The following is a 19,709-nucleotide window of genomic DNA, read 5'->3' as shown; positions in this document are numbered from 1 at the left end:
CTCCGCCTCCTCCCAGCTGGCGTGAAAAAGAGAGAGGGGCGTGGCCGAAGCACGCGCTTTCCCGGCTACGTCACCGCGGCCGAAGGCGGCTTTGCCTACCTTGCAGGGCGGGCGGTAAGCGGTGGTTGGGGCGGGGGAGCTGTTCCCGCGTGGAAACGGGTTTAATGCAGCGTGCACGGTCGTCCGAACGTGCATGTTTAACACGGGGTTTCTCCGCGGCTGGGATTCGCTGGGCTTGGGCAAGTTTTCGCGCAGCCCTGCAAGCCGGAGAGCCCGGGGCATAAAGTTGGTGGTGGGGGGCGACCGGGCGGGAGGGGCCTCTGAGCCCCCGGGACCCCAAGCCCCTCCTGCTCCAATCTGGGCTTCCGCGCGATCCGGGACTTCTCAAGAGTTCTGGAGGCTTCGTGGCCGCTTCCTCACCCCTTCATCCTGCGCCCGTTTGGCCCCCGGGTGTGGGGGCGGGGCGGGAGGGGAAGCTCCCGAGACCCCAAGGGCCCCTCCGGAGGGGCCGCCGCTCGAAGCTCAACAGGTAAAGCCTTGCACGCACCCTCCCCCGAGGAACCGTGTGGCAGGTTGCAATGGGGCTCCCAGCCTTTGCAAGGCGGCGGGGGCTTCTTCCCACCAGCTCCCGTGCAAGTGGGGCAAACTCCCCCCAAAAAGCCCCTCCCCTCCCTCCAGAAAGATTTGCGCCTTTCCTGACCCCCTCCGATGGAAGGCTCTCCTCCTCCTCCTCCTCCTCCTCCTTCCCTGGCTGCAACTTTGTTTAAATTGGCTTTTTATTCTTTTTCTCTCTCGGGGGCTACAGAGTTTCCTTCCTTCCTTTGTTTTCTTTCCTTCCGATCCCTCTTTTCTCTCTCTCCCCCACCCCCACCCCCTTTCCCGGCTTCCCTACAACGCCCCGGCGCTGCGGTGCCTCCTCCTCTCCCATAGATGTCCCTGCAGAAGGGCGAGAGGCTGGGCAGAAGCAACCCCAGCTGGGTGGTGGGGTGTGTGTGTCTGTGTCTGTCTGTGTTTTTTTCCCCCTCTGCCAGGCTGGGATCCTCCCAGCCTCGGCCTAACGCAGGGGGCGGGAGGGGGGGTGGCAAGAGGAAAGGAAAGAGAAGAACAGGCTGGACGGTGCAAAAAACAAACAAAACAAAACCCCAACAGGATTTATGCCCAGAAGGATCTAAGCAGGAAAATCCAGGTATGGCGTATTTGAGTCCTTCTTCAGTCTTCAAAGCTTTCCTTCTCTTTGCTGGAGTAGAACGGGGGGATTCGAATCCAGACCCGAAGCTTTGGAGGGGGGGCTCCTTTGTGCGTAGGTTATGCACCCGCCACCTCGCTTTCCGGATTCTCCTCCCTGGCACCAGCTGTGTTGGTTGGTGTTAAAGACCCCAGTGGGGGGGGGGGTTCATCCAGCTGTGCCTCTGCCCCCAGGGTTGGGGAGGGGGGGCAATTGAGGCGCTCTTTCCCACCACCCCCCCAAAACCAGAAAGGGGAAACGGTGGGTTTGACCCAACAAACTGCCTTGTTTTGCAAGCGCACAAAGTGTGCAACAGTTTCCTCGGAAAACAAAGTTTGCGGCAGAACCGAAGGGGCTGCAAACCTCCCAATGGTGTGTGTGTGTGTGTGTGTGTGTGTGTGTGTGAATTTACTGGAAGGGACGGGTGTGTATGTGCCATTTGGGGTGTGGGGTATGTGGGGGAAGAGGTGGAGAGGGATAAAATCCTGTGGCATGGATAACAGGAGAACGGATTGAATTCTTGAGGCGGGTGGTTAGGTTTCCTCTCTCGGTGGCACGTTCAATAAACCTTGCAGAGCGGGTGAGGGGATTTCTGGCTGTGTAGAGCGGGGATCTCAACACCCCCTCCCCCTTTCCCCTTATTTTGCAAGGCTGGGGAGCATAGGTGCTGAAGTCCCCGCTCGGGCAGGCTCCCCGCTCTTAGTGTCTTGCAGGCGGGCCGTGTTTTCAAAGCGAGGAGGTGGGAGCGGAGAGGCCCCAGTGATGAGGAGACGGTTGCATACATCTTTGGGGTGGGCGGCCCTGCCCCTCCCTTCCTCTCCCCTGGCCCCCTCTGGAAGTTTCCAGCTGTTGTTTAAAAGCAGAGAGATGTTTTTGTCAAAATACTGGTTGGGCGGCTTCTTTCTTGCAAAACAGACTGCTGCTTTGTCAGCAGGTAAATCCTTGCATGTACCCAGACACACAAACACACACACACACACACACAGAGTGCCATCAGGGCTGCCGTTTGCCTCATTTGCTTCCTGGGTGCAGCCTGATCTCTTCCAAATGTTCCTGCCGTGGACCTTGCTGGACACAGTTGGCCCAGGAACAGCTGGATGACCTCTGGTCGACCCAGGCCTGTCTCTGGGTGCATTTCTTTGGGCGACAGGAGGAAACACCCAGGGGTGGCGGCACTACACCCAAATCTCCAGGGCAGGGTCCAGAGGTCCAGGCAGGGCTGCAGGGGTCCCGTACAGCTTCAAAAGAGTTTCGTGGACGCTGAATTGTGGACCGTTTTGTGCACAGGTAGTTCTCAACTTACAGCCATCCGTTTAGCGACTGAAGCGACATCAGGACTGAAAAGGGGGCTTAGCACTATTCCTCAACCCCCTTCTGTCTGTCACCGCATTCCCACAGCCATGGGGGTCAACATTTGGGCCCTCTTCCAGGCGAAGAGAGAAAGGCAAGGCAGCAGAGGTGTTGAAAAAAAAAACCCACTTGATTTTCTAACCTTCTTGGTTTCGTTGTCTCTTTTGCTAGGCTCGGGGCCGGCTGGATGTTAAAATCCCTGCATTTTCCACAAATACAAGCCACTGTCTCAACTTTGGGCCATGAAGCTGGAGAAAACTAGATTTCTCGGACGTCCCTTTGCAGAAGAGAAGGCCAAAGCTGACCAAAACAAAACAAGAATCCCCTCCACAGCTTGAAGGACAAAATAAACCACACACACGCGCACACACATAGAAAGGTCAATAAAACACAGAATTTCCATTTCTACTAATCCGTTAAAAATTAATGCCCTGAAAAAGACACTGGGATCTTGGTGTGCGTGCATGTTTTCTCTCTCTCTATATATATACACACTTTTTTTAAAAAAGAAAAGCTTTAAAATATCACCCGTAGAGAAAACTCATCACCTTTTTAATGCTATTTTTTAAAATTTCACGAGCATAAATTTATTTTATTGTAAGGATAGCTTTGATTTTTTTTTTTTTCATAAAAAGCAAAAGCATTTTGTATTCCTTTTTCTGGGATAAGAAAGACGTTTCCTTTTTTTTTTTTTTTTTAAGTTTTTGTCTGTTGATCTTTATCCAGATCTGGTACAGATGAAAACTTGAAAGCGAAGGCCGCGAGAGAGGCAAACGCACGCACACACACACACCAGGTTTCAAATAATTGAGTGTAAAATCGGGGAGAAAAACGGCAGTATTGAATGTTCAATGACCCTCCTAGGAACTGGTGAGTGAAGGGGAAAAGAAAAAAAAACCAAATATATTTAAGGAACCTTTTGAGGAGTTTGCATCCAATGTTCATCGGTGCCTAACCAAAGGAGAAAAGACTCAGCCAATACAACCTCGTGCCATGCGCAATTTTTATGAAACGGGCGCCTGCTTATAGCAAAGATCAGAAAGGAATCTGTCGAAGGCGAACACAGGATCCAACTGAAGTTTTGGGTGAAGTTTGCGCATTTTCGGCTGCTGGAAAAGAAAAATTCAAAATATCGCCCCTGATTAAAAGAAACTTGCTTCTGAAGTCGGTGAAGAGGCTTTTTTTGGGGTGGGGGCGTCCAAAAAAGACAACCCCTTTGGGGAAAACCTCACATTTACTTGAGAAAAACTGAGAATTAAGAAGCCAAAGGATGGAGGCGCATGTGCTGGCCGCAGAGGAAGCTCGGGGGGAGACGGAGCCCGCTGAATCTGCCCCCCCTGAGCCCACGGAGGCCGGCCTGGGTGGCCAGGAGGTGGTTGCTTCTGATCTCCCTGCAGGGGCTGCCCAAGAGACCCCAGCCCACCTCGTCCAGGATGGTGCCCAAAGCGTCCCGCAGAAAGACGAGGGCCGGGTTTCCTCTGAAGAAGCGGCTGAAGGGGGGCGAAAGGAAGGACCCCCGTCCCCGAGTGAGGAGGCCTCCCCACTGCCAGCCCCTCCGGTGCCCGCCGGCTGCAGCCCAGCTGAGGATGCCCCCAAGCCACGCCCGTCTCCAGCCAGCCAGCCCAAGGCGCCGGACTTCTACTGCGTGAAGTGGATCACCTGGAAGGGCGAGAGGACACCGGTCATCATGCAGAGCGAAAACGGCCCCTGCCCGCTGCTGGCCATCATGAACATCCTCTTTCTGCAGTGGAAGGTAGAAGGGGCCACGGGGAGGGGGTCCCCAGCCCGGCTGCCCCAGCCTGGAGCAGGCCGGAGAAGCAGGGGGCCTCAATTTTTCACTCCCCAGGTGAAGCTGCCTGCCCAGAAGGAAGTGGTCACCTCGGACGAGCTGATGGCTTATCTCGGTAAGGAACCACCTCTCCCCTCCTAGGCAGAGCGGGGGGCCCTACCCACCTCCTTCCGTCCCTTTCTTCCCCCACCCCCACCTCGGCGCCACAATCCTACGAGGTAGGGCCAGCGTAGAGCGCGCCCAAGGTTGTCGCCTTCTGCTGGCAGAATAATCCTGTGGGCTCAAAAGCTAAACCCGACAGGCGTTTGAACAGGACGGGATAAGGTCTCCTGCTGGAGGAGGGGGAGGTCAGATTAGAAGACCTCTGGGGTCCCTTCCAGCCCTGGGATATTCTGGGTGCTGTGTGTTCTCTCCTCCCTGCTGCCAGTGGGAGGTCCTGCCTGACTGAGAGGGTCTCTGCCCCCCCTTTCTGCCCCTGCAGGGGATTGCCTCCTGTCCATCAAGCCTCAGGACCAAGCGGAGGCCGTCCAGCTCAACTTCCAGCAGGTGAGCGGGGTGGCTTCGGCTCTCTGCAGCTGGCATCCAAAATGGCGCCAGGGCCCTTCGGGAAAACGTCCGTTTTTTTCTTCCCGGGCAGAACGTCAATGACGCCATGACGGTCCTTTCCAAGCTGTCCACGGGGCTGGACGTCAACGTGAGGTTCACGGGGGTCTCGGATTTCGAATACACCCCCGAGTGCATCGTTTTCGACCTCCTGAACGTCCCCCTTTATCACGGCTGGCTGGTGGATCCCCAGGTGGGTGGCTCTGCTCCCCTGGTGTTGGGTTTGGGGGCCAGAGCGGTGGGGAGGGGCGAGATGAAATTACACCACACAGCCAGAGACCTCGGCCTAAATTAGAATTTGGCCCCTTGAAGAGGTCTGGACTTCAACTCCCAAGAATCCCTCAGCCAGCAGCTCTGGGAGTTGGAAGTCCAGACCTGGCTGGGGAATTCTGGGAGTTGAAGTCCAGACCTGGCTGGGGAATTCTGGGAGTTGAAGTCCAGACCTCTTACAGATGACCAAAGTTGAGAAAACTGGCTTAGTTAGCCCTTAATCCGCTGTTTCAACAGTGGCCTAGCTAGCCTGCTGTGCAGTCCTGCTACTCTCCTCCGATGGGTAGACTGCAGGCTTCACTTAACAGATAATCAGAGTTGGAAAGGACCTTGTAGGTCATCTAGTCCAACCCCCCCTTAGTTCAGGGGAGAAAAATCAAGCTATTAGTCCTGGAGAAATTTGGATATCTGTGCGAGGTTGGCCTTTTGCAAGGCTCAAAACCACAAGAGGGAAGTGTAAACATCCTGTTTTTAAATCCGTTCTTGTGGCCTCTCTCAAAACTGTAGGCAGTTCCGTTTCCCCCGCTCCCTGACACCAACAACACCCCTGCAGAGTAGCACTGCAGCACAGAAATATAAACCCAGTTCTTGCTGTGCCCACTCCTGCCTGCACCCCGGTTTTAGGGTGGGCGTTTCTCTCCTCTCCTCCCCAGATTCCCGAGGTGGCCGGAGCTGTCAGCAAACTGAGCTACAACCAGCTGGTGGAAAAAATTATCACTTGTAAACACTCTAGTGACCCAAACTTGGTGACGGAAGGTAACGTTGGAGTGGAGGGGGCTATGCACAAACCATCCTTTTCAAATTTGGGGGGGGCTCTTTGGGGGCATTGCTAATAGCTGGCAGGCCTGGGAAGGTGGCTTAGAAGCCACTAAACCCGGGGGGGGTCCATCCGTGGCAATTTTAAGCCTTGTGGACTTCTATTCCCAGAATTCTGGGAGTTGAAGTCCACTAGTCTTACACTTGGCTGGGGAATTCTGGGAGTTGAAGTGCACAAGGCTTAAAAGTTGCCCAGACTGGCCACCCCTGATGTAAAAGGATACATGGGCTTGTTTGTCCTCCCTCCCTCCATCTTCCCCCCCCCGCCAGGCCTAATTGCAGAACAATTTTTGGAGTCCACAGCATCGCAGCTGACCTACCACGGTCTCTGCGAACTGACCTCCACCGTCAAGGAAGGCGAACTGAGCGTTTTCTTCCGAAACAACCACTTCAGTGCCATGATCAAGCACAAGGTACTTCCTTCCCTTGGGGAGTTGGGGTGACTGACGGTGGCTGGGGCTCCAAAGCTTATTTGCCACGTAATTGTTCCTGACAAATAAACATAATTATGACAACACCCCACTGAGTTTGTTCCTCTTTGCGGTTTGTTCTTTTAAAACGCATCAATTTCTTGCCCTTTCTTGTGAAGAAGGGCTTCACCTCTGCTAGGGTTTCATGCCAACGTTTATCCTTTTTATCCTTTTTATCCTTTAATTGTTTTATATTGTCATTTTTGCCTTATAAAGCCTCCTCCAGTTGCTTGAAGATGGGATGGACGGCATGTCGATTGAACCAAAACAAATACTTTAAATCTTTTAGCTAGAACTTGTCGGTTTTTGTAATAATGTGATTTTTCAACATAGTGATGGTTTTATTTTAATGTGGTGAGCTGGTCAGAGTCGCCTTGTGGCGAAATGAGCAGCAAGTAGATTTGGAAAGGAAGGAAGGAAGGAGGGAAGGAAGGAAGGAAAGAAAAGGAAGGAAGGGAAAGGAGAGGGATAGAGGGAGGGGAGAAGGAAGAAAGGCAGGAAGGAAAAGAGAAAGGGAAGGAAGGAAGGAAGCAAGGGAGAAAAGAAGGAAAGAAAGGAAAGATAGATAGATAGATAGATAGATAGATAGATAGATAGATAGATAGATAGATAGATAGATAGATAGATTAGAAAACTAAAGCAACGTGAGGTTTGGCTTCACTGGGGTGAAAATGCAGGATAAATAAATGGAATAACTGGTTGGCACAACCATTTCTACGCTGCGTGCCCAAACGGGTCCTTTTGGCCTCTCTTCCTGCAAACTACATCCTGGGGTCTCCGGTCCGTCCACCCCCTTCCCTCATTTCCCGCCTCCTTTCTTTCCCTCTGGGCTCCAGAGCCACCTCTACCTGCTGGTGACCGACCAGGGTTTCCTGAACGAAGACCAGGTCACCTGGGAGAGCCTCCACAACGTGGATGGGGACAGCTGCTTCTGCGACGCCGAATTCCGCCTGAGCCACACGCTGGGCAAGGAGGCCGCAGGGGGCTCCCCGGTGGACCAGAGGCAGGTGGACCAGGTATGCCAGGGGCGGGGAAGGGGGAGGGGAGCCCTGGCAGAGGGGCCCAGCGGGGAAGGGCACCTGCGTATCGTCTTCCCTGGTGGGATGGCTGCAAGGACAGGGACCTTGGGAAGAACGGGGGGGGGGGGCTCTAGCAAAACGAAACCCCAAAAGGCAAGCCTTTTTCGCCACCTGGCTGACATATGCAGGGATTGGCAAGTTGGGGGGAATGCCCCTCCGTTCCTGGGAACTGGAGTTCTGCTGGGTGGATTTGCCTCAAGGACACAACGCCAGGGAGAGGGATAATCGCTGCTGGGGTCTCCAGCCTCTGGAGGGCTCCGAAAGGAGAAGGCGGCTTTAAGGCACGGGTTTTTTTTGGGGGGGGGGTCTCGGTCCTCCTGGCCCCCAGCCTCTTGAAGCCTTAAGGCAGTGGCTGGGTTGAAGAATGCAGACTGTTTGGGGAGCAGGAGAAGCCCCCGCTGAGGATGTTGGGTGGGATTCGGGCTTCGGGGGTCTCCAATTTGAGCCTGGCGGACTTCCACTCCCAGAATCCCCAGCCAAAGTCTTCAAGCTGGCTGAGGGATTCTGGGAGTGGAAGTCGACAAAAGTCCTCAAGCTGCCATGTTTGGAGAGCCCTGGCCTGGGGTGCGGATAGGAAACAGGTAGCCTTTCTGACCCTTCCCCGTTTTCTTCTCCTCCCCCCCCGCGCCCCCCCAGGACTATATGATTGCCTTGTGCCTCCAACGCCAGCAAGGGGCCCCCGTCATGAGCGACCTGGAGCTGGCACAGCAGCTGCAGCAGGAGGAGTACCAGCAGACCCCGCCGGCACCCAGCCCCTTGCCCTCCCCAGCACAGGTACGGAGGGACCCCCACCTGGGCCCGCCTCGGGAGGTAATTCTACCCCCTCCCCAATTAACCCCTCTTTGCTCTCCTACCCTTAGGGGAGAAGCCCCCCACCTCCCCGCCCCGCCGGAGAGCGCAGGCCGCGCCAGAAGGTGGACACGGACTGCACCGTCCTCTGAGGCCAGCCTGGCAGGAGCCCCACGAGGGCCCCCCCCTTTTCCTTCCAGGGCCTGCAGCTGAGAAGGACACGCCCCCCTCCCCTCAATTTGCTTCAGGGGCACGTCGGATGAGGGTCTCCTGCAGCACCCCAAAGGCTTCAGAACCTGGGGGGGCCGGGGAATGGCTCTCTTTCGGAAAAAAAACCGCACACAGGAGGGGGGGGCTGGATTTACTTCTCCCACCGGGGTGGGGGCGGGGTCTACGAGGGAAAGGGGACAGGGAAGCTAAGAGGGGAGTCAGCTGGGCTCCCCACGAAGGTTGGGCCCATTTATGGGGAGGGTCTCCCATGGGATTCCTGTTTCTTGTTTTGGGGTGGGACACAAAGGGCCGCTCCGGTTGGAGAAACTGAGTCCCGGCCTGGAAAGGCTGAGCCTTCGGATGGGGGGTCGCACTTCTCTGGCACCCCAGATTGGGGCATCGCCAAAGCCCCCGAGGGCCCCACGTGTGCCCAGGCGAGGGCCCGCTTAAAGTAACCCCCCGGATCAATCCAAGCGGTGCAGTTTTTCACCCGATGGGAAAATGGATTCTTTTGCCAAAAGCACCTTTTGAGGGGGTGTTTAAACACTGGTTTTTTTCACCTTCTCAAAGCCCCCGAAGCGATGCAGAAACTCCTCGGGTGATGCAGTCCAAACGAAGTCTCTCTCTCTCTTTCTCTCTCTCCCTTTTTCTTTCTCTCTTTTGTTCTCTCTTTCTTTCTCTCTTTCCCTTTCTCTCTCTCTTTTTCTCTCTCTCTTTCCCTTTCTCTCTTTTTCTCTTTCTCTTTCTTTTCTCTCTCTTTCTCTTTATTTCTCTTCCTCTCTTCTTCTTTGTCTTTTTCTTTCTCTTTCTTTTTTTCTGTCTTTCTCTCTCTCTCTCCCCTTTTCCTGGTTTTTGAGGGCTAAGACCGGACTCCATTCTAATATCGCTTAAGCCTCCGTTTTGAGTCGATTAATCGATGAAACCTGCCTCTGTTTACATTGGAATAAATAAAGCTAGTCCTTCTGAAGGCGAGGGGCGTGTGTTTTTTTGAACCCTGGATAATCCACTCGGTTGAGACGGAGCCAAAGAGACGGTTCTGGTTGTTTGTTTTATTTTTACGAGCAACATTTTCAGTTCCGGGGAAGGGGAAGACCGGATTTTGGACAGGGGGGAGGAGAGGAAGGATGTGCGGGTTGCACAGGCATATGGGGTGGGGCTGTGGCTGATGGGTTGCGGTCCCTTGATGGGAGAAAATGGGGCTGAAGGAAAAGGTGGCGGAGCTGCTGAGGTGGGGATGTCAAATCTTTTTCTAGAAATCTAAGCCCCCCCCTAAAATGCCATCAGACTGAAGCTGCATCCGCTCCAGAGTCCGATTTCCCAAACTGGCCAATGAGAGGCCCATCAGCGTTTCCCGGCAGCTACTCAGAGGTAGATTGCTCCTGATGCTGGAGGGTTTTTTTTGCTACTTATTATTATCCCCCACTTTTTAAACTTTGACCCAAGTTTCGTTGCAAATACCTGACAAATCTCGCAGGTCTCTAAATGCCCCCACAGACACCTCCCAGCCCCCTGGAAAGCATCAGAAGAATTTGGGCTGGGGGAGAGGCGGCAACCCGTCGAACCGGTCAGGCTGAATTCCGGAGCTGCCTTCCTTTGCAACTTCGACTGCGCTGGAAGGGAAAAGTGGGAGGGGTTTTTTTTCCCCTCAAGGTAGACTGCCTCTGGGTGGGGAGGGTCCTCGCAGCCGGCAGCGTGTCTCACAGATCTTCCGCCTTGCACAAGCCGAGCAAAGCCGCCTGGTGTTCGTTGGGGGTTTCCGCCTGGGGAAGGAAGTTGGGAGGGGGGGCAAGGGGGAGAGTTTGGGGTAAACCCGTCTGGAAATAAAGGGGTCGGTCCAGGAAAGGGGTGCTTAATTCCCACTGGGAGTGGGGGCGCATTTTCTGCCTGCCTGTATCTTCCGGATACTTTTGCAGTGAAGATACTTTTCTGGGCCCCAAATTCTAACTCGCAGATAGACTGCTCCTACAGATGGAGGCTCGGTTCGTAGTGAGCCGGTCTGTATAGGGAATGGACAAGGCCGCATAAAATTGGGCTGCTCGACCGAGAAGCTTTGAGGCCAGCCTACCTCGTAAGAACGTCCTGAGGATAAATTGGAGGGTATCATGGCTGGGGGTGGGGGGGTGGGGGTGGGGGTCCTTCCTACAGTCCTTGGGGGCCACTTGGGGTCTGTAACGTGCCCTTGAACACCCCCACCCTCCAACAATGCTACCTGGGGCTTTACCTGAATGAAGGAGTAGAGTGAGATCCCGTAGCGCCTCTTGAACTCGGTGCGGATGCTCAGGAGGTCCGTCTCGCTGCGGGAGACCATGATTCGAACGGCCGTCCGGGGGTCGCGTCCTGCTTCCTGGGAGGAGATGACAAGTTCGCCTTTGGAAAGTTGTACGCCACCCTGCGTGGCTTTGAAACGGGACCGGGTGGCAAATAAATGTCATTTTAAAAAAAATCATTGAAAAAGCTGGGAAGCTGTGCAGAGCAGGACTTGAACTCGCTTCTTTGCCCCACACCCTGATGGACGGTGGGGTGGGCACCATAAGGGGAGACCCTCACCTTAACGGCCGAGTGTAGCTTGCTGGCAAAATACAGCGGTGTGTTTCTCAGGAGGGAAACTGCAAGAGAGATTTTACAAAAATCAATAATAATAATTACAATTATTTTCCCCCCTGTTGTTCTGCTCCCTTCTTATTTCTGGTCTGAAACGCTGCAAGGGAGGGAGCTGCACAAGTTGGATTTCTGCCTGACAAAGCACTCGCCGATAGAGAGGGGAAGGCAGGACGGTGAAGCCAAACAGATCCGGTTTGAAACTGGCTCATCAGCTTGCAAACTTCCCAAGCCCAATTTATGCTAATTGTTCCCTGCTTAGCTCGTTGGAGGAGGAGGAAGAAACGGATTTAACTGTCAAGAGATCAAGTCCCATAAAAGCCGTGCTTGAAATAGCATCAAGAGGGCTAGCAACTTGGATTTTTAGAAGCAAAGGAAACGAAGGCTCTTGGATCTTATTCCGGGTGTTCTCAGCCCAGGCTGTGCGAAACAAGACACAACTGAGGTTGAGAGGGCTCTTGGGCATGTACAGAAAGCACCGCTGGAACTATCCTCATCTCCCCGCCCCCCGTCCCCAATTTAATCCAGACTAAAAAGGGGGCCTTCCAAACACCCTGCATTTGGGCTGCACCTACCCAGCGTTAAACCTGCTTCTCGGAAGTTTTCCCGGAAATGTTTCTCCATGGTTTGCTCGACTGAGATTCCGGTCGTCTCTTGGTACCAGCTGAACACTGGAAGAACGCCAAGGGGAAAAAAAGGGGAGTTTAAAATGAAATTATTGGGAGAACGCTGCCCACTTTGTGCCCTGGAATTTCCTTTAGCTTTGGAACAGGGACTCTGCCAGGGTTGCAGTGGGAAGCCTCCCCGGTCCGGTCTGGCCCGAAAAATTAGCACGTTTGGGGATGCCAGCGTGGTGAAACACGACCGGCCGCCTGGCACGGGGTTGTCCTTGCCTCTCCTCAAATGTTCGGGGCTGCGTTGAGCCAGGATCCGGACCCACTCGCTCCCCTCCGGGTGTTCAGCGTCCCCACCGGTGGCTGCATCAACCAGAGCCTGTGGGAAGGAAGCCCAGGTGTTTGGGGGAGGCTGGAAATGGGCACCCAGAGGGACCCCGGTTGCTGGCCCTCCCCATCCCAGCGTGGAGGCACCCCGAAGTCCCCATCTCACCTTCGAATCTTGCCGTATCAAGACGTAATCGATCATCCCCGAATAGAGTTCCCGCTGGCCCTGTGGAGAAGGACGGCGTGAAAAAGTTGAGAGACTTCGCCGCGAAATAGACATTCTTTTCCTAAACAGTGCCAGGTGCGGATTTGGGCCAAAGAGTTTGGACTTTAAAAGGAGAAGATGTAGAGAGCGTTGAATTTTAGGAAAGCACCCCACTTCTCTGGGGTTCTTGCATTGCATTGCATTGATTTCATAGTTTTGTAAATGTTCCTTATGTTAGGGTTGGTATGTTATGTTAATTTTATTTTACACTTTCATAAATGATATGACGTGAGATATATTTATTATGTGATATTTATTATATTACTTTCATTTATTTCATTTTATACTGTTATATGACATTGTAGTATATTTTATATTTTATTCATTTTATTTTAGTTTAATTTTATTTATTACCTTGACCAGGGCGAGAAGAAGGTCTCTAAAACCACCGGTGGTGCCACAAGCGATGTCCTTTTCCAAGTCTGATTTGAAATCTGTACAGGGGAAAGAAGGGAGAAGGATGGAGTTTTAGCCCTGCATACCTGAGCAAGGTGTGCTTCCCTTCCTGAGAAAATGCTCCGAGATAGACTGCTCTTGCCCAAGGGAGCTCCGCAATATAACCTCAGGAAAGAGACGTTCTTGAGTGTCTCAAATAATTTAGGTGTTGTGTATGATTGACAGAGTGGTCCTTTCTGAAAGTCTAGGGCAGGCATTAATTACGTTTTTCTTAGTCTACACCAGGGGTGTCCAACTTTGGCCACTTTAAGACATGTGGACTTCAACTCCCAGAATTCCCCAGGCAGCCCAGTTGGCTGTGCTGGGAGTTGAAGTCCACACGTCTTAAAATAGCCAAAGTTGGACACCCCTGGTCTATATGAATGCTCAACAAAATAAAAAAAACTTTAAAAGTCAAAGCTCACAGTTGTTATCATGTTTTGGGGAGTTCCGCAGGCACGAAAATTTTTTTACCCTGTTTATAATAAGCCAGGATGTCTTGAAGCTGTTTTGCCGTTCGAGTGGAGATAATTTCAATCAAGGTTTCCACCTCCAGACCCTGGAAAGGAAATGTGACCCAGGTTAGGAAAGGACAACTGCCGACTTTGCAAGGTGTGGGCCTGTGTTTGTCCCTGTCCATTTTGCAGGCTTTTTAGTTGGGTTGGATTAAACTTCCGCTAATCTTCCTTGGTCCGACTGCAATGCTCCTCTCAAGTGTGGCTGTGTCTTCACACATTCCTGTATTCATTTATTAAATCATTACATTAAATTATGAAATGAAATTACTATGCATGGGAAGCGCCCTTAAAAATAGCTGGGAATTAAAAAAACAACAACTATCTAATTCCTCCCCAACCCTTTTTAAAATGGAGGAAACACTTTTTAAAAATGGTTGTTCGTGAAAGTTTGTTGCGGGGGGTGGGTGAGAGGAGAGACTTCCAAGACCTGGATCCCCAACCAATTCACCCCACACACATTTTAAAACCAGGTGTATAATCCGATCCACATTGTGTTAAGAATTGGGGGGGGTTGTTCCTTGGCAGAAATGGGGTGCTTGTCTGTGGAAGGGGCTACCTGCAATCCCGCCTGGATCTCCAGGGCATCGGTTTGAGCCGCCGGACGGAGCAAAGCCCCGATAATAATCTGGAACTGGCTGGGGAAGACGGCCTCCAGAGTTTTCAGCAGCCCCTAAAAAGAGAGAGAAGACAACGATAAATTAGGGGAAACCCCACTCCCAATGGAGCATATATATATATATAAATATATATATATATGTTTTCTTAAGTTTTCGTGGGTACTTGCATGTATGGAATTCAGCTTTGTTCGGGTATTTTCCCACATCATTATTTTATATATATGTGTGTGTGTGTGTGTGTGTGTGTGTGTGTGTGTGTATATATATATATATATATATATATACACACACACACACATACATAGATATACATATACATATACATACACATACACATACACATACATACATACATACATACATACATACATACATATATATATATATATATATATATATAATGTGTGTGTGTGTTTCTCTCTGTATATATTTATTTGCTTTAGTGTGGAACCCATAGCTTGCTGGGTCTGCCCTAAAAGCAGTCTTCAAGGGCTGGCCCCTGCAGTAGTAGCACATTGCAGGAGTCTACGTCAGCGTAAGCTCTTTCCCCCTTTTTCCTTTCCAGGAAGGGCCACGAATTCTACCCCCCCCACCTCCCCCCCCCAAAAAAATCCCCTCCTGGCCTGACCTGTTGGGTGAATTCGAGGAAGGCTTCCGCAATTTGTTGCCGGTGCTCGCTGCTCCGGCTGGTCAGCAGGTCAAGGAGGACTCCGCAGTCAACCCCTTTGGGGAGACCCGGCCCCCCCAGTTTCAGCCGAGGCCTCCAAAGCAGGAGTTTGCAGGCTCTGCTCCTGCCCCTCGAGTTATCTGGGCTCCCGGAAGCGTCGAAATCTGCACGTGAAATGGGTCCGGATATCAAAAGCCTCATTATCGTAACGATTTCCTCGATGCTTCGGCTGGGGTTAAATTTATGCCTCCCGTCACCCTCGTTTCTCCGGACAGGTGGCCTCCTACCGCCCACGTTCCTTTTTTTAGGACACGCGTGTCCTTATCTAGGTGTTTTTGTTGCATCGGATGGGGTAGTTGAATTGTGTCCTGGGTTCAAAAGCCCGTTGTGACTCCAACTCCCACCCTGCCAGGTGACTGTACAGATTGCAGGTGAGAGGGAAGGGAAGGGGCAGCAGGTTTACCTTCGCCAGTGATGGCCTCAAAGAACGTCTGGGCATCTTTAGCGGCATCAAAATTCAGGTGAGGTCGAATCGTTCCCAGGGTGCCCCACGTGGCTGTCTAGGGCAGAAAGGAGACGGCAGTTAGGACCCCAAGAGGTTTAAATTCTGCAAGCCTCCCGACAGCCAACGTTGGAGTTTGTTTACCAGTTAGTTTATTGCCATTGCATGTCGTGCAAGGAAATTAAATGCCATTTTCAGGGTACATTAGAACTGTAGAAATAAAACACAATCACACCTCCTTCGCATTCTGTACAACTGCATTGAAAACCCCTGACACTGCATGAATATTACACTCTATCGGGGGGTCCCCAAACTTGGCTACCCGTGGACTTCAACTCCCAGAATTCTCCAGCCAGCATAGCTGGAGAATTCTGGGAGTTGAAGTCCACCAGTCTTAAAGTGGTCAAATTTGGAGACCTCTGCGCTGTACAGTAGAACTCAACAGAGTTTACTACAATCTCTCCACTGTTTTCATTTGGCTGGTGGGGAGGAAGATTCCTTCGGCTGCAGAGAGCAGGATCTGGATGACCGGCTGAGCCAAGCCTCCACTAGCCAAGGCAGTCTACCTGAGGGACCTTTCCATTCCCTCCTCCTTAGGGGACAGCACCTTGCGAAGGCCAGCGGCCTCCAAAGACTCTGCGGTTACTTTCGAGAAAAGAAGTTAAGACTCACCTTTTCTGCCAGGGGCAACTGCTCCAAAATTTCATCCGCCATGGGTTGCTGCTCCAGCCAGTTCCTTGCGCACTTGCCAAGCAAAGCCTTGGAGGGTGGGTGGGCGGAGCCCCACTTAGACAGCCCCCTCCCCGCAGCAAGTAATCTCTGGCTGCGGCAGAGAAGCGAATTTCCAAGGGCAGAAACCCCCTGCAAGGAGCTCCCGGTTCAAGCTAAAATAATGGGGGGGCGGAATACAGGTGAGGAGTTACCCTCCAGGAAATGCTCCCAGGGCAGCAGCCGAGGGGTTCTGAATTTGAGCAAGGGGAGCGGGCAGAGGGGTGTTCAAGAGGAAACTGGAAAGGAGGGGGGGAAATCCCGGTTTTAGGCTGAATTTCTCGAAAGGAGGAGCTGGACAAGGATTTGGAGAAAAGCACCTGGAGCTCCTCCGAGTCTCGGGGTTGCTTGAAATCGCCCCCCACCCCAAGAAGCCTCTTCTGACCCCCTGGCCTGACCTCCCTCCCACCCACCCCCACACACTTCCCCTCCTCCCCAAGAGCAAAAGAGCCCGCCTGGCTCCAAAGCCCCCTCCCCAAAAGGGAACGCCAGAGGAGCCGAGCGCAAAAGTGGCTGTTTCTTCTTTCTTTCTTTCTTTCTTTCTTTCTTTCTTTCTTTCTTTCTTTCTTTCTTTCTTTCTTTCTTTCTTTCTTTCTTTCTTTCTTTCTTTCTTTCTTTCTTTCTCTCTCTCTCTCTCTCTCTCTCTCTCTCTCTCTCTCTTCTTCTTCTTCTTCTTCTTCTCCTTCTCCTCCTCCTTCTCCCTCCTCCTCCTCGGCGGGTCCTGCGCGGTGCCCAAAGGCGGAGGAGCGGGGGTGGGGGTGGCAGCGGCTCTGGCTCTCCCCAGGGCGGCTGGGCAGCCAACCAGCGCCGAGAGGCTCGGAAAAACCAGTCTGGGCTGTCGCTTCTCCAGCCGGGCTGCCGCGTGTTGCAAGTTTGGTGGGTTCTTCGCCCGGCTGGAGCGCACCTGCCGCCCTGGGCAGTCCAGGAAAACCCGGGCAGCCACGCGGGGGGTGGGGGGTGGGACGCCCCACCAGACCACAGGGACACTCGAGTCAGGCTGGGGGGTCGCCAGAAGCGCCCTTCTTCTTCTTCTTCTTCTTCTTCTTCTTCTTCTTCTTCTTCTTCTTCTTCTTCTTCTTCTTCTTCTTCTTCTTCTTCTTCTTCTTCTCCTCCTCCTCCTCCTCCTCCTCCTCCTCCTCCTCTCCTCCTCCCAAAGACCCGGCCAGGAGACCCCCTGAAATCGCCTCCTGGGACGCGCTTCTTCTTCTCTTCCGAGTCTCTTTGGTTGGACTGGAACTCAGCGCCTCTGGGCATTTGAAACCCCCCTTGGAAAGACTTTTCAAGCCCGGGGGAGTGTGGGACCCGGGCTGAGGCGAAGGGAAGAGAAGGGGAGGTGGGCATCCGGCGACAGAAGGGGCCCCTTGGAGACCCGACTTCGTTCCTGGAAGATCGCCCGTCCGGCAACGGAGGACGCCCGCCAGACAACCGCCTTCCCCGCGGGCTCAGCCTCCCGGGCGCCGTCCGAATGCGAGAACTCGCGGGGACCAGCCGGGGGGGAAGTTTCCCGATGCTTCGGGGGGGTCTCTTCGCGTGCAAAATCGAGGCTCAGCCCCGCCGCTTCGGAGCGTCTCGCTGCACGGCCTGAGTGGGTTTCCCTGCGCAAAAGGGAGCGAGAAACGCCCTTTTTGCGCGTGACGGAGGCGTCCCGGGAGGCTCTCGGTGGCTTTCTTGGTTGGAGAGAAACTCCCACTTGGAGGGTTTCCCTTCCTTGGGAGGGTTGGGGAGAAATCGCCTGCCTTTTGGGGGGGGGCGGTGGGGGGGTGTCCAATCTTCCTTTGCAGCCAACTTCTGAACAAGTGAAACCCACTTTTGCCACGGAGAGTCAAAAGGAGGGGAAAAAAAAGAGCGAGGAAGCTGTGCCGTGACGACCTTTCCACTAGGGGGCGCTGTGGGCTTCCCTTTGGAGGGGCGCGGGGTCCGGCTGAGCCACCAGAGGGCGGCACCTGCCTGCCCTTCATCCAGGTAGCCGGTCTGTCTCCACTTTGAGGGCTCTTCCTAGATGGGGAAAGGAAGAATCAATCCAGGTTTTTTCTTTTAGGAAGTGTTTTGAAAGAGACCAAAGCTGGAGGGAGGGAGCCTTAATTCAGGGACTCCTTCGGCAGAGCCTCCTTGTCCAGGAGCAGTCTTCCTTGGGGATGACTAACCCAGCAAAGAACAGGCCCTCCCCGTGGGCCCAGTTTGGCAGGAATAACCAAACCGCTTGCTCCCCTTTCTGGTCAACTCCTGCAGGAAAATCAAGGAAATTCGTGAGCTCACTCGGAGGAAAATCTGACGTGGCCCCGTGGCACTTCCACCTGGAGTTCCTGGCCACGGAGGGCGGAATCCCTGCCCGCCACCAGGAAAAACGGGGTGGCAATTGGGGTATGAAAAGAGAAGGCGGCCGCATCCTGCCAATCTCAGCGTGTTCAGCCTTTTATTGATGTGCTGCAAATCCCCCTGGATAGAAAATTATGCTCAGAGGACTTCCGCAAGGAAGCAGAACAGCTGCTTTCTTTTTTTCCATTCAACAATTAAATTTTCCTCCCCCCCCTCCCCCCCCCCGACTCTCCACCTGCTTTCTCTGTTGTTGCTGCAAGAATTGTGCCCATTCTTCCTTTCGGGAATTCCTGGGGAAATTTACCCCGAAGGATGAGTAAGGAAAGTGCAGGGCGTGGCGTTTAATGGGTCAGCCTCTACCTTTCTTTTATTGCCAATGTGAGTGTTGTGTTTCCAAACACAGCCACAGTAGTAATCAGGCTTTAATTAATGCGGGCAAGTAAAGAAATGTGGAGACAGACTGACACAGGGCTGGGATTGGGATTAAACCTGTTTGTAATCTAGGTTAGTTTTGCGGGATCTAAAATCTGACAGTTTAACAAGCTGCGAAATTATGTCCAGATTCCAGCCTTTATCTGTCTTTCCCAGCACCTCGATAATTATTGTACTTTATTTTATGAGGATGCTGCTCTTCCAGACCGACTTATAAAAGAACCAGTCTTTTTAAATGTCCAAAGCACACTCCCATGAAAAAGAATGTCAAAAAATACAAGTGGGTTTATTTTATTTATAAAGGGCAGGGGCGGGGGGGGAGGTATTTACCTGCAGATAATTTTTATTATTATTATGAGTCTTTTAAAACTGTTTTCAAGATAATATAATTAGCCTCCAAGAAATTTCAGGCTTCCAAGCGTGGAAAAGGTTCAGGTTTGAAATAGGAAGAATGAGCAAGAACCGGAAGGAAAATGTTCCTATAATTGTATTTGAGGTCCTGGGGTCGGCAGCACTGGGACGGTTCTTCCAACAAGGGGGTTTGAAAAACGGGGGAAAAGCAGCTTGGCTTTTTTTCTTCTTCAGTTTTTCCAGTGGAAAAATACACCCACCCCATCCCAAAGCTCATAAAACCAATAGTAAACCCTTTGTAAATAGAAAAGAAAGCTTGTAGTAGGGATCCTACCAGGGAAAAAAACCAACATATACTTTAAACTTTGGCTGCGAGGCCTGTTCCTCAGCCCAAACAGTTGGCACGGAGGGGGCCCTTCAGCGAAAGGGAAGCGGGGGGGCGGGTGGAGGGCGCGGCCCTTGCGAGGTGGGGCAGGAGCAGCGGAAGCCCCAGCAGAGCGGCCCTCGGGCCCTTTGGGGAGGGGTCTCCGTCCCCTCTCCCTCGGCCGCCTTCGGAGGCGCAGGAAGCGGAGGGCGGAGGTTGCTTTGCTCCCGGCCAAGCAACGGGATGGCTGGGGGCTGGCTGGGTCAGGGGGGGGGGAGGGGGTCCCCGCCCAAGAAGGGTGCAAATGCGCCATAGACCCTTCGCCTGGAAGCCC

The 19,709-nt window shown here is 52.9% G+C and overlaps 2 protein-coding genes across 4 annotated transcripts; one reads left to right on the top strand and one right to left on the bottom strand.

Moving 5' to 3' along the window:
* Window positions 1-9: 9 nt before the first annotated feature.
* MINDY1 (MINDY lysine 48 deubiquitinase 1) lies at window positions 10-9,568 on the top strand. 3 transcript variants are annotated; one of them, XM_087913948.1, is made up of 11 exons: window positions 10-114; window positions 2,747-2,954; window positions 3,302-4,328; window positions 4,422-4,479; window positions 4,846-4,910; window positions 5,002-5,160; window positions 5,891-5,993; window positions 6,324-6,466; window positions 7,360-7,539; window positions 8,239-8,376; window positions 8,463-9,568. In XM_087913948.1, the coding sequence occupies exons 3-11, from the start codon at window positions 3,846-3,848 to the stop codon at window positions 8,541-8,543; spliced, it is 1,410 nt and encodes a 469-aa protein (XP_087770074.1). In that variant the 5' UTR covers window positions 10-114; window positions 2,747-2,954; window positions 3,302-3,845; the 3' UTR covers window positions 8,544-9,568. The 3 variants fall into 3 exon arrangements, with proteins under 3 accessions (XP_087770074.1, XP_087770073.1, XP_026579737.1); XM_026723952.2 differs by lacking the exon at window positions 10-114 and adding an exon at window positions 951-1,186; XM_087913947.1 differs by having other exon boundaries at window positions 48-114; window positions 2,747-4,328.
* A 93-nt stretch (window positions 9,569-9,661) lies between these two features.
* On the bottom strand, window positions 9,662-16,011 carry ANXA9 (annexin A9). Its single transcript, XM_026723953.2, has 12 exons — window positions 15,817-16,011; window positions 15,106-15,202; window positions 14,604-14,806; window positions 13,915-14,028; window positions 13,315-13,399; window positions 12,760-12,839; window positions 12,307-12,366; window positions 12,093-12,192; window positions 11,775-11,870; window positions 11,149-11,207; window positions 10,823-10,945; window positions 9,662-10,361 (listed from the first exon to the last, which is right to left on the bottom strand). Exons 1-12 carry the CDS (start codon window positions 15,856-15,858, stop codon window positions 10,299-10,301), a joined length of 1,122 nt encoding a protein of 373 aa, XP_026579738.1. The 5' UTR covers window positions 15,859-16,011; the 3' UTR covers window positions 9,662-10,298.
* Window positions 16,012-19,709: the final 3,698 nt, after the last annotated feature.

The sequence above is a fragment of the Pseudonaja textilis genome, chromosome 16 (genome assembly GCF_049901715.1).
Source record: "Pseudonaja textilis isolate UNSWEBS1 chromosome 16, rPseTex1.2, whole genome shotgun sequence".
NCBI classification, from domain to species: domain Eukaryota; kingdom Metazoa; phylum Chordata; class Lepidosauria; order Squamata; family Elapidae; genus Pseudonaja; species Pseudonaja textilis.
This window is presented reverse-complemented; position numbering and strand designations above follow the sequence as displayed.